We start from the raw sequence: 13,214 nt of genomic DNA, 5'->3' as shown, positions 1-13,214 counted from the left end.
TATAATGATTACCTGTCTCCCTCTCCAGGTTATAATGATTACCTGTCTCCCTCTCCAGGTTATAATGATTACCTGTCTCCCTCTCCAGGTTATAATGATTACCTGTCTCCCTCTCCAGGTTATAATGATTACCTGTCTCCCTCTCCAGGTTATAATGATTACCTGTCTCCCTCTCCAGGTTATAATGATTACCTGATTCTGATTTCTCGTCAGGGGGCTGGATTATCTGGGTTATCTCTATAATAACTGTTGATGTTTAATGGCTGTTATTTATTAATTGATTGATTGATAATAATTGTCTCTCTCCCCAGGCTTATCCTGCCCTATGAGAGGTTCACTAAAGGAGAGGAAGATAAGCCCCTCCCCCTATCCAAACCCCGTAAAGACCTCACCACCCAGCAGGAGGTCCCCAAGACCAAGGTTCCCACGGTGACGCAGTGGCCCAAAGAGGAGCAACACCCACAAAACCCCCAACCCCCCAGGACTGAACAGGACCCCTGTGCTAAAGGCCTGGAACTCTCACCAGTCAGTCCCATTCTCTCTCTCTCTCTCTCTCTGTCTCTCTCTTTCTCTGTGTCCCTCTCTCTCCTCCCAGTCAGACTAATTCTCTCTCTTTCTCTCTCTCCTCCCAGTCAGTGTGGTGGTTAATTTCTGTATTTACCAAATGAGGAGAGAGACAAACTTCACACACCAGTCCGAGTTATACTTAAACTACATATTTAATAATAAGAGCCTTGCAATAGCATTTGACTTTCAATGATGCACCATTTCTAATGAACCATTGAAAAGTGACAACACAAAAGTACAAAGATCCTTTATAGCCGAGATACACCCCTCTCAACCTATATGACGAACAACAGATACATAGAATGGTCACAAGATTAAGATAAGATTTGTATGAAAGGTATCTCTAATACATAGCAGACAGCATCTGCTGGGTCAACAGTTTTCATTGTATAGACCAGTGTCTGGTCCTCTGACTCCAAACTGGAACCATCTCACCCTGCTACGGTATAGAACAGAAACATTACCTCATTCTCTGGAATGCTCAACAGCAGCTACTCTTCCTGGGGTTTAATATGGATCCCCATTAGTTCCTGCCAAGGAAGCTGCTACTCTTCCTGGGGTTTAGTATGGATCCCCATTAGTTCCTGTCAAGTCAGCAGCTACTCTTCCTGGGGTTTAGTATGGATCCCCATTAGTTCCTGCCAAGGCAGCAGCTACTCTTCCTGGGGTTTATTATGGATCCCCATTAGTTCCTGTCAAGTCAGCAGCTACTCTTCCTGGGGTTTATTATGGATCCCCATTAGTTCCTGCCAAGTCAGCAGCTACTCTTCCTGGGGTTTATTATGGATCCCCATTAGTTCCTGCCAAGGAAGCTGCTACTCTTCCTGGGGTTTATTATGGATCCCCATTAGTTCCTGCCAAGTCAGCAGCTACTCTTCCTGGGGTTTATTATGGATCCCCATTAGTTCCTGTCAAGTCAGCAGCTACTCTTCCTGGGGTTTATTATGGATCCCCATTAGTTCCTGCCAAGGCAGCAGCTACTCTTCCTGGGGTTTATTATGGATCCCCATTAGTTCCTGCCAAGGCAGCAGCTACTCTTCCTGGGGTTTATTATGGATCCCCATTAGTTCCTGCCAAGGCAGCAGCTACTCTTCCTGGGGTTTATTATGGATCCCCGTTAGTACCTTTCTCTCTGTTTAGAATCAGGAATCTGTAGGGGTTGTAAGGCTGTAAGAATAGTTCAATAACTCAGAGGAGCAGTTGAGCCTGTTGAGTGATTCAGGTGTTTAGCCCCATAGCGCCAGAGCCAATAGACACACCTACTGCTGCAGAAGTCCTGTCTGTATAGTGGTCCCCAGCTAAGCCCTTACCCTGGACATGTTCTGTCGGTGTGTGTGTCCGTGTGTGAGTGTCTGGATGGGTGGAGGATGTATTCCTGAAGTTAGCAACATAGTCCTGTCACTTTGAGTGACGCCAGAGGAGATGTCTGCTGTTTTACGACCTCCTAACAGATTGAGTGTGTTTTTTCACGTTATTTGTAACATATTTTGTACATAATGCTACTGTCACATTCTCTTATGACCGAAAAGAGCTTCTGGATATCAGAACAACGATTACTCACCTCGTTCTGGACGAGTCGGACGCGAAGGATTTACCTCAGACACCAGACAAGGCCCAAATCCCCATCATTCGCATGAAGAAGAGAAGTGTATATAGGACACGTAGGTTTGGGTGCCTTGTAAGGATCTGACTGCGAGTGGGTAATCCGCCTCTACCATCCGTCCTATTAGCCAATGTGCAATCTCTGGAGAATAAACTGGATGAGCTGCGATCAACACTATCCTACCAACGGGACATTAAACTAATATCTTATGTTTCACAGAGGGCTGAACAACAACATGGATAACATACTGTGTCACGAGAATTATCTTCTCAATGTTCATAAACCCAATTCAATTAACTACTCTGTACCTGTCTATTTACCATCACAAACCGATGCTGGCACTAAGACGGCACTCAGCAAGTGTCACGATTGTCATAATAAGTGGACCAAAGCGCAGTGTGATCTGGGTTCCACATCTTTCATTTACTGAGTGAAACTAACAGCAAAACAAAACAATAAATCTCAAACGAAATGTGAAGCTAACAGTAGTTCTAACAGGCAACTATCCATAGTCAAGATCCCACAAAGCACAATGGGGAAATGGCTGCCTAAATATGATCCCCAATCAGAGACAACGATAAACAGCTGCCTCTGATTGGGACCCATACCAGGCCAACATAAATCATAAATCACCTAGATAACCCACCTAGATAACCCATGACGGCTCCGGTGCGGGGCGAAGTATCCACTCCCCTCGCGGAAAAGTTATCCTCAATGGCGGCTCTGGTGCGGGGATCGTCGCCGGATGCTCCGGACCGTGGATCGTCACTGGGGACTCCAAACTGTAGATCGTCGCTGGGGACTCCGGACCGTAGATCGTTGCTGGAGGCTCCGGACTGGGAACCCTTGCAGGAGGCTCTTGATTGAGAACCTCCTCTGGAGGCTCTGGACCACCGACCGTCGCTGAAGGTTCTGGACCGCATACAGTCGCTGGAGGCTCTGGACCGCAGACCGTCGCTGGAGGCTCTGGACCGCAAACCGTCTCTGGAGGTTCCGGACCGCGGACCATCTCGGGAGGTTCCGGACCGCGGACCGTCTCGGGAGGTTCCGGACCGCGGACCGTCTCGGGAGGTTCCGGACCGCGGACCGTCTCGGGAGGTTCCGGACCGCGGACCGTCTCGGGAGGTTCCGGACCGCGGACCGTCTCGGGAGGTTCCGGACCGTGGACCGTCTCCGGAAGCTCTGGACTGTGGAGGCGCACTGGAGGCCTGATTCATGGGACCGGTACAGGCACCGGGCTGGTGATACACACCTCAGGGCGAGTGCGGGGAGGAGGTACGGGACGCACTGGACTGGGAATACAGCGCGTAGAGCCCACGCAGGATATCCTGGACCGAGGAGGCGCACTGGAGACAAGGCGCGCTGAGCCGGCACAACCCGTCACGGACAACAAGTGGCACAGAACGCACCGGGCTGTGAATCTGCACAGGAGACACAGTGCGTATCACCGCAAAACATGGTGCCTGCCAGGTCACACGCTCCCTACGGTAAGTACGGAGAGTTGGCTCTGTCTCAATCCCCTCAACTTTCACTGCCAACTTCTCGCTCAATCTGTCCCAAGCCTACCAGACGAGCCAAATGACTTCTATGCTCGCTTCGAGGCAAGTAACACTGAAGTATGTATGAGAGCACCAGCTGTTCCGGACGACTGTGTGATAACGCTCTCCTTAGCTGATGTGAGTAAGACCTTTAAACAGGTCAACATTGACAAGGCCGCAGGACCAGACGGATTACCAGGATCTGTACTCTGAGCATGCGCTGACCAAATGGCAAGTGTCTTCACTGACATTTTCAACCTGTCCCTGACTGAGTCTGTAATACCAACATGTTTCAAGCAAACCACCATAGTCCCAGTGCCTTAAATCACCAAGGTAACCTGCCTAAATGACTACCGACCCGTAGCTCTCGCAGTCATGAAGTGCATTGAAAGGCTGGTAATGACTCACATTAACACCATTATCCCAGAAACCCTAGACCCACTCCAATTTGCATACCGCCCCAACAGATCCACAAATGATGCAATATCTATTGCATGCCGGACTGCCAATTTCCACCTGGACAAAATAAACACCTACAGTTGAAGTTTACATACACCTTCGCCAAATACATTTAAACTCAGTTTTTCACAATGCCTGACATTTAATCCTAGTAAAAATTCACTGTCTTAGGTCAGTTAGGATCACCACTTTATTTTAAGAATGTGAAATGTCAGAATAATAGTAGAGAGAAGGATTTATTTCAGCTTTTATTTCTTTCATCACATTCCCAGTGGGTCAGAAGTGTACATACACTCAATTAGTATTTGGTAGCATTGCCTTTAAATTGTTTAACTTTAGTCAAACTTTTTGGGTAGCCTTCCACTAGCTTCCCACAAAACGTTTTTTTGAATTTTGGCCCATTGCCTCCTTGCTCGAACACGTTTTTTCAGTTCTGCCCATCAATTTTCTATAGGATTGAGGTCAGGGCTTTGTGATGGCCTCTCCGATACCTTGACTTTGTTGTCCTTAAGCCATTTTGCCACAACTTTGGAAGTATGCTTGGGGTCATTGTCCATTTGGAAGACCAATTTGCGACCAAGCTTTAACTTCCTGACTGATGTCTTGAGATGTTGCTTCAATATATCCACATAATTGTCCCCCCTCATGATTTCATCTATTTTGTGAAGTGCACCAGTCCCTAACGCAGCAAAGAACCCCCACAACATGATGCTGCCACCCTCGTGCTTCACGGTTGGGATGGTGTTCTTCGGCTTGCAAATCTCCCCCTTTTTCCTCCAAACACAACGATGGTCATTATGGCCAAACATTTTTTCATCAGACCAGAGGACATTTCTCCAAAAAGTACGATCTTTGTCCCCATGTGCAGTTGCAAACCGTAGTCTGGATTTTTTTATGGCGGTTTTGGAGCAATGGCTTCTTCCTTCTTCCTTATGTCGATATAGGATTTGTTTTATTGTGGATATAGATACTTTTGCACCTGTTTCCTCCAGCATCTTCACAAGGTCCTTTGCTGTTGCTCTGGGATTGATTTGCACTTTTCGCACCAAAGTACGTTCATTTCAAGGAGACAGAACGCGTCTCCTTCCTGAGCGGTATGACGGCTGTGTGGTCCCATGGTGTTTATACTTGCACACTATTGTTTGTACAGATGAACGTGGTACCTTCAGGCGTTTGGAAATTGCTACCAAGGATGAACCAGACTAGATTTTTTTTCTGAGGTCTTGGCTGATTTTGTTTGATTTTCCCATGATGTCAAGCAAAGAGGCACTGAGTTTGAAGGTAGGCCTTGAAATACATCCACAGGTACACCTCCAATTGACTCAAATGATGTCAATTAGCCTATCAGAAGCTTCGAAAGCCATGACATAGTTTTCTGGAATTTTCAGAGCTTTTTAAAGACACAGTCAACGTAGTGTATGTAAACTTCTGACCCACTGGAATTGTGATACAGTGAAATAATCTGTCTGTAAACAGCTGTTGGAAAAATGACTTGTGTCATGCACAAATTAGATGTCCTAACCGACTTTCCAAAACTATAGTTTGTCAACCAGAAATTTGTGGAGTGGCTGAAAAATGAGTTTTAATGACTCCAACCTAAGTGTATGTAAACTTCCGACTTCAACTGTATGTAAGAATGCTATTCATTGACTACATCTGTGTTCAACACCATAGTGCCCTCAAGGCTCATCACTAAGCTAAAGACCCTGGTTCTAAACACCTCCCTCTGCAACTGGATCCTGGACTTCCTGACATGCCGCCCCCGGGTGTTAAGGGTAGGTAACAACACATCCACCACGCTGATCCTCAACACTGGAGCCCCTCGGGGTTCGTGCTCAGTCCCCTCAAGCACGACTCCAACAACATCATTAAGTTTTCTGATGACACAACAGTGGTAGGCCTGATCACCAACAACGATGAGAGCCTATAGGGAGGAGGTCAGAGACCTGGCAGTGTGGTGCCAGGATAAAATCCTCTCCCTCAACGCGATCAAGACAAAGGAAATGATTGTGGACTACAGGAAAAGGAGGGCTGAGCACGCCCCCATTCTCATCGACGGGGCTGTAGTGGATCAGGTTGAGAGCTTCAAGTTCCTTGGTGTCCACATCACCAACACATTTTCATGGTCCAAACACACCAAGACAGTCGTGGAGGGCACGACAACGCCTATTCCCCTCAGGAGACTGAAAAGATTTGGCATGGGACCTCAGATCCTCAAAAAGTTCTAGATCTACACCATCGAGAGCTTCCTGACTGATTGCATCACCGCCTGGTATTGCAACTGCTCAGCCTCCGACCGCAGCCTCCACATTGACTCTGTACGGGTACCCCCTGTATATAGCCTCCACATTGACTCTGTACCGGTACCCCCTGTACATAGCCTCCACATGGACTCTGTACCTGTACCCCATGTATATAGCCTTCACATTGAAATCTGGTTTCCCAATGAAAACTCATTGAATAGACAGTGACCTCAAAAAAATACAAATCTGAATGGTTTGTCCTCGGGGTTTTGCCTGCTACATACGTTCTGTTATACTCACAGACATGATTCAAACAGTTTTAGAAACGTCAGAGTGTTTTCTATCCAAATCTACTAATAATATGCATATCTTATATTCTGGGGATGAGTAGCAGGAAGTTGAATTGGGGCACGCTATTTATCAAAAAAGTGCAAATGCTGCCCCCTATCCCGAAGAAGTTTTAAGGGCTTGTAAGTAAGCATTTCACAGTAACCTGTTCTATTGGGTACATGTGACAAATACAATTTGATTTGATTTTGATTTGAGAGTCAGCAGACCTGAAAGGACCTGTCAGTCAGTCCACCGGCCCTCCAGCTCCCTACAACCCTACCACCCTAGAGTTCAGAGGTCAGGGGTTAGAGGTTACCCACCACTTCTGCCCACAGCTGAAGGGAATGTCCTCACAGTGTTATCACCATGGAAACAGTGCAATCTGATTTCTACACAAGGGGAGAGAAGACCTGCCCATAGGGTCCTGGTGAAAAGTAGTGCACTATAAAAGGAACAGGGTGCTGTTTGGGACGCATTTCTGCTTGAGACTGATCCCTGTGGTTAAAGTGGCAGCATTGTCGTGTCAACACTAAGCCTTGAGGCTGATCCCTGTGGTTAAAGTGGCAGCATTGTGGTGTCAACACTAAGCCTTGAGGCTGATCCCTGTGGTTAAAGTGGCAGCATTGTCGTGTCAACACTAAGCCTTGAGGCTGATCCCTGTGGTTAAAGTGGCAGCATTGTCGTGTCAACACTAAGCCTTGAGGCTGAAGCCCTGTGGTTAAAGTGGCAGCATTGTGGTGTCAACACTAAGCCTTGAGGCTGATCCCTGTGGTTAAAGTGGCAGCATTGTCGTGTCAACACTAAGCCTTGAGTCTGATCCCTGTGGTTAAAGTGGCAGCATTGTCGTGTCAACACTAAGCCTCAGCGTATCTCACAGGGTGCTTAGCAGCAGGGTCACGTGTCTGTCAAAAATATATGATTATGAACGCAACTTAAGTCCGACTGGCCGAGTGATTTGACATCAGCAATTTGCAAACAGAGCCCAGGGTTTATTTCTCCAGGAATTATTTCAGACCACAGAGGCTTATTCTGCAGAGCTCCACATCTCCACAAACCCTCTGTTGGTCTGTTGATGGAAACAGTTCATTAGAGAGGAGAAGAGGGAGACTGGTGGATTGGACTGTGCGTGTAAACGTTATTCAGTACTACCTCTGTAGTGTGTATTGGTGGTCTGGTTCCTAACTGTCCGTGTGCCAGTAAACCCCCTGTAAACTCTTAATATTACCTCTATAATGGACTCTGGTTCCTAACTGTCCTCTGTGTCTGTTGTCTGTCTGGTTCCTAACTGTCCTCTGTGTGTGTCTGTCTGGTTCATAACTGTCCTCTGTGTCTGTCTGTCTGGTTCCTGACTGTCCTCTGTGTCTGTTGTCTGTCTGGTTCATAACTGTCCTCTGTGTCTGTTGTCTCTCTGGTTCCTAACTTTCCTCTGTGTCTGTTGTCTCTCTGGTTCCTAACTTTCCTCTGTGTCTGTTGTCTGTCTGGTTCCTAACTGTCCTCTGTGTCTGTTGTCTGTCTGGTTCCTGACTGTCCTCTGTGTCTGTTGACTGTCTGGTTCCTAACTGTCCTCTGTGTCTGTTGTCTGTCTGGTTCCTGACTGTCCTCTGTGTCTGTTGTCTGTCTGGTTCCTGACTGTCCTCTGTGTCTGTTGTCTGTCTGGTTCCTGACTGTCCTCTGTGTCTGTCTGTCTGGTTCCTGACTGTCCTCTGTGTCTGTTGACTGTCTGGTTCCTAACTGTCCTCTGTGTCTGTTGTCTGTCTGGTTCCTGACTGTCCTCTGTGTCTGTTGTCTGTCTGGTTCCTGACTGTCCTCTGTGTCTGTTGTCTGTCTGGTTTCTGACTGTCCTCTGTGTCTGTTGTCTGTCTGGTTCCTGACTGTCCTCTGTGTCTGACTGTCTGGTTCCTAACTGTCCTCTGTGTCTGTTGTCTCTCTGGTTCCTAACTGTCCTCTGTGTCTGTTGTGTTGCAGGAGTGTGAGGAGAAGGAAAGTAGTCCGGAGGAGGAGGGAGTCCAGGTGAAGCAGGAGGTGCCCCTGCCGGCTGGTGAGGTGAGCAGGAGCACCAGTGAAGAGGAGGAGGAGGAGCCAGTAGCGGTCTGCATCAAAGAGAGGGTTCTACACCAAGGAGTTTCCTGGGAGAACATCAAGAAGCCACCTTCAGACACCACTACACTCCACTTCTTCCCTGTAGACACTCCCACTCCAATAAACCACTCCCACCCTCAGGACCAATGGCAAAAGGAGCTGCCTGACTCTGCCAACCCATGTCCCCAGGCCAGGCTGGACCAGTCTGGGTTGACTGAGGAGCCCCAGGGCCCTAACCCTGGCATGGTGGGCATAGTGGGGGTGGTGCTCCCCATTCGGCAGAGGTCCCTACAGTCCCCCAGGGCTCCAGAGGACACCACAGACAGAGCACAGCTCCCTGGACAGGACCACTCCTGTTACAGATACTCTACTATACTCTACCCAGGCAGAGCCCATCCTGGACCTGGCATCAACCATCCAGGCACCAACCATCCAGGCACCAACCCTGGCATCAACCATCCAGGCACCAACCATCCAGGCACCAACCCTGGCATCAACCATCCAGGCACCAACCATCCAGGCACCAACCCTGGCATCAACCATCCAGGCACCAACCCTGGCATCAACCATCCAGGCACCAACCCTGGCATCAACCATCCAGGCACCAACCCTGGCATCAACCATCCAGGCACCAACCCTGGCATCAACCATCCAGGCACCAACTCTGGCACCAACCATCCAGGCACCAACCCTGGCACCAACCATCGAGGCACCAACCATCGAGGCACCAACCATCGAGGCATCAACCATCCAGGCACCAACTCTGGCACCAACCATCCAGGCACCAACCCTGGCACCAACCATCCAGGCACCAACCATCCAGGCACCAACCATCCAGGCACCAACCCTGGCACCAACTCTGGCACCAACCACCCAGGCACCATGTCTGATCTAGCCAAGAAGAAGCTGCTCTCTCAGGTCAATGGGACCGCCCCTGGGCCATCTCTGCCCAATCACTACGCCATTGGCCCACCCCCACCCCTCATCAACACAAGCCTGGCTATTGGCAACGCAGAGGAGTCGGCCTGTCAGCCAATAGCAGGCTGTCAGGGTTCCTGCAGCACAGACACAGCTGTGGTCAAACGTCCGTCTGTCATCCAGCATGCCCAGAGCTTCAAGCCGCTGTTCTGCGAGACAGGGGAAAGGAGGGAGAGGGAGGGCCTGAACAGGAACATGTATAAACCAGGGGAACCCTACTCTCCCTGTGACCTGACCCAGCACCATCCCCTATCCCATCCACCCCCCCAGACTAGACACCATCCCCAGCCCCACCCTAACTCTCCCTGTGACCTGACCCAGCTCCACCCTAACTCTCCCTATGACCTGACCCATCCCCACCCTAACTCTACCTATGACCTGACCCAGCCCCACCCTAACTCTACCGATGACCTGACCCAGCCCCACCCTAACTCTACCTATGACCTGACCCAGCCCCACCCTAACTCTACCTATGACCTGACCCAGCCCCACCCTAAACCTCCCTGTGACCTGACCCAGCCCCACCCTAACTCTCCCTGTGACCTGACCCAGCCCCACCCTAACTCTCCCTATGACCTGACCCAGCCCCACCCTAACTCTACCTATGACCTTTACCTACGGAGTCCTGAGACGCCCCAACCTGGCCACATTACCAGATTCCTGCCTGACTTCTCCCCCCCCCTCCACCCCCAGAACCTCCACAGTTTGTACAACCATACAGAGACACACGTCAGCCAGTTCATCAGCAGCAGGGAGAGGGAGACACCCTTACCCAGGGACTGTGAGGCTGCGCCTGGCCCGGGAGGGCCACAGTTCCCCTCCTCTAAACACCCCGACACGGTGAGTCTGGGGGGCTACTGTGCCCGTATAAACCTCCTGACCCCCAACCTGACCCCTCACACACTAAGAGACATGACTTCTCTCGTACAGACAAGCTCAGAAGACCAACCCACAGACTTAAGTCTTCCCAAGTCCTCTCCTCACAAACCTACCCTCTCCACTGCCACCCCCTCCCTTCACAACAACCCCCACCCCCTCATGCCCCTCCAGGATACTGGGAGGTTCTGTAGAGTCCCCCCCATGACCATGTCCTCCAGCCCCAGACAGCCTGCAGACCCCCAGCCTAACCCCAGGGGGAAGACCCTGAATGGCCAGAGAGGAGGATGGGAGGACCAGGGGCTGGGACACAAGATAGAGGAGCTAAACAGACCCATCCTAGGCACCAAGAATACGTCCAGACCCCAGAACAACGTGTGCACGGCGCTCCCACTGAAGAGGAGTCTGGAGGAGCGGGAGAACGGGCCCCCAGAGAGGAAGATCAGAGCTGTCACTCCCATGCACTCCTCCTCTTCCTCCTCCTCCTGTACAATCAGGGACAGAGACAGGGAGGGCCACTCGGAGTGGAAGGTCTGGACCCCAGCGCTGGAGGGGGTGGTACCAGCCGACCCCCAGCCAGCCCCGGCCCACAGCCTCCACCTACACATCACCTCCTTCGTGGAAGGACACAAGTTCCCCTTCCACTCCTCCCCCCTGTTCCCCGGGGGCCTCTACCCAGAGGCCTTCATCTCTCAGATCCAGGATATGTGTGAGGGCCACAGGCCCCTGGGGTACCACCCCCTACAGTACCTGAAGAACCAGGCCGGCCTCTCTCCTCTGGTCCCGCCCTTCGCTTTCCACTCCTTCATGATGCAAAGACAGGCGCACAGCCCCGCCCACATGTACCGGCACCCTATGGGAGCCTCGTATGGGGAACTGTTGCATCATGGTCTACACCCCATGTCTTCCATGTCTGCCCTCAACACACAGCAACACCCAGACATCAGCCCCTCACAGCTCTCCTCTGTCCACCCCAACACCAAACGATCCTAACCCTAACCCTCCCTTCAGAGCCTCACAGCTCTCCTCTGTCCACCCCAACACCAAACTATCATAACCCTAACCCTCCCTTCAGAGCCTCACAGCTCTCCTCTGTCCACCCCAACACCAAACTGTCAGAACCCTAACCCTCCCTTCAGAGCCTCACAGCTCTCCTCTGTCCACCCCAACACCAAACTATCCTAACCCTAACCCTCCCTTCAGAGCCTCACAGCTCTCCTCTGTCCACCCCAACACCAAACTATCCTAACCCTAACCCTCCCTTCAGAGCCTCACAGCTCTCCTCTGTCCACCCCAACACCAAACTATCATAAACCTAACCCTCCCTTCAGAGCCACACAGCTCTCCTCTGTCCACCCCAACACCAAACTATCCTAACTCAACCATTCCCTACAGACAAGTCGGAAGTTTACATACACCATAGCCAAATACATTTAAACTCAGATTTTCACAATTATTAGCTGCAACACGTTTAATCCTAGTAAAAATTCCCTGTCTTAGGTCAGTTAGAATCACCCCTTTATTTTAAGAATGTGAAATGTCAGAATAGTAGAATAATAGTAGTCAGAATTATAGTAGAGAGAATTATTTATTTAACCTTTTTATTCTTTCATCACATTCACAGTGGGTCAGAAGTATACATACACTCAATTAGTATTTGGTAGCATTGCCTTTAAATTGTTTAAACTTGGGTCAAACGTTTCGGGTAGCCTTCCACATGCTTCCCACAAAAAGTTGGGTGAATTTTGGCCCATTCCTCCTAACAGAGCTGGTGTAACTGAGTCAAGTTTGTAGGTCTCCTTGCTCGTACCCACTTTTTCAGTTCTGCCCACAACATTTCTATTCAGGGCTTTATGATGGCCGCTCCAATATGTTGACTTTGTTGTCCTTAAGCCATTTTGCCAAAACTTTGGAAGTATGTTTGGGGTCATTGTTCATTTGGAAGACCCATTTGCGACCAAGCTTTAACATCCTGACTGATGTCTTAAGATGTTGCTTCAATATATCCACATAATTTTCCATCCTCGTGATTTCATCTATTTTGTGAAGTGCGCCAGTCCCTCCTGCAGCAAAACACCCCCACAACATGATGCTGCTTCACGGTTGGGATGGTGTTCTTTGGCTTGCAAATCTCCCCCTTTTTCCTCCAAACACAACGATGGTCATTATGGCCAAACAGTTCTATTTTTGTTTCATCAGGCCAGAGGACATTTCTCCAAAAAGTACGATCTTTGTCCCCATGTGCAGTTGCAAACCGTAGTCTGGATTTTTTTATGGCGGTTTTGGAGCAGTGGCTTCTTCCTTCTTCCTTATGTCGATATAGGATTTGTTTTATTGTGGATATAGATACTTTTGCACCTGTTTCCTCCAGCATCTTCACTAGGTCCTTTGCTGTTGCTCTGGGATTGATTTGTACTTTTCGCACCAAAGTACGTTCATTTCAAGGAGACAGAACGCGTCTCCTTCCTGAGCGGTATGACGGCTGTGTGGTCCCATGGTGTTTATACTTGCACACTATTGTTTGTACAGATGAACGTGGTA

At 49.6% G+C, this 13,214-nt stretch overlaps 1 protein-coding gene across 1 annotated transcript in view; it reads left to right on the top strand.

The window, feature by feature from the left end:
* Nucleotides 1-11,980, top strand: part of LOC118943863 (AT-rich interactive domain-containing protein 5B-like) — a 105,331-nt gene extending 93,351 nt beyond the window's left edge. The window contains exons 9-10 of the mRNA XM_036960207.1: nucleotides 312-525; nucleotides 8,706-11,980. Coding sequence (XP_036816102.1) covers nucleotides 312-525; nucleotides 8,706-11,666 — 3,175 coding nt within the window. The 3' untranslated portion in view covers nucleotides 11,667-11,980. The remainder of the gene's footprint in view (nucleotides 1-311; nucleotides 526-8,705) is intronic.
* Nucleotides 11,981-13,214: the final 1,234 nt, after the last annotated feature.

The sequence above is a fragment of the Oncorhynchus mykiss genome, chromosome 23 (genome assembly GCF_013265735.2).
Source record: "Oncorhynchus mykiss isolate Arlee chromosome 23, USDA_OmykA_1.1, whole genome shotgun sequence".
In the NCBI taxonomy this organism is placed as follows: Eukaryota; Metazoa; Chordata; class Actinopteri; order Salmoniformes; family Salmonidae; genus Oncorhynchus; species Oncorhynchus mykiss.
The sequence above is the reverse complement of the archived record's forward strand: the minus strand, read 5'-3'. Positions and strand labels throughout refer to the sequence as shown.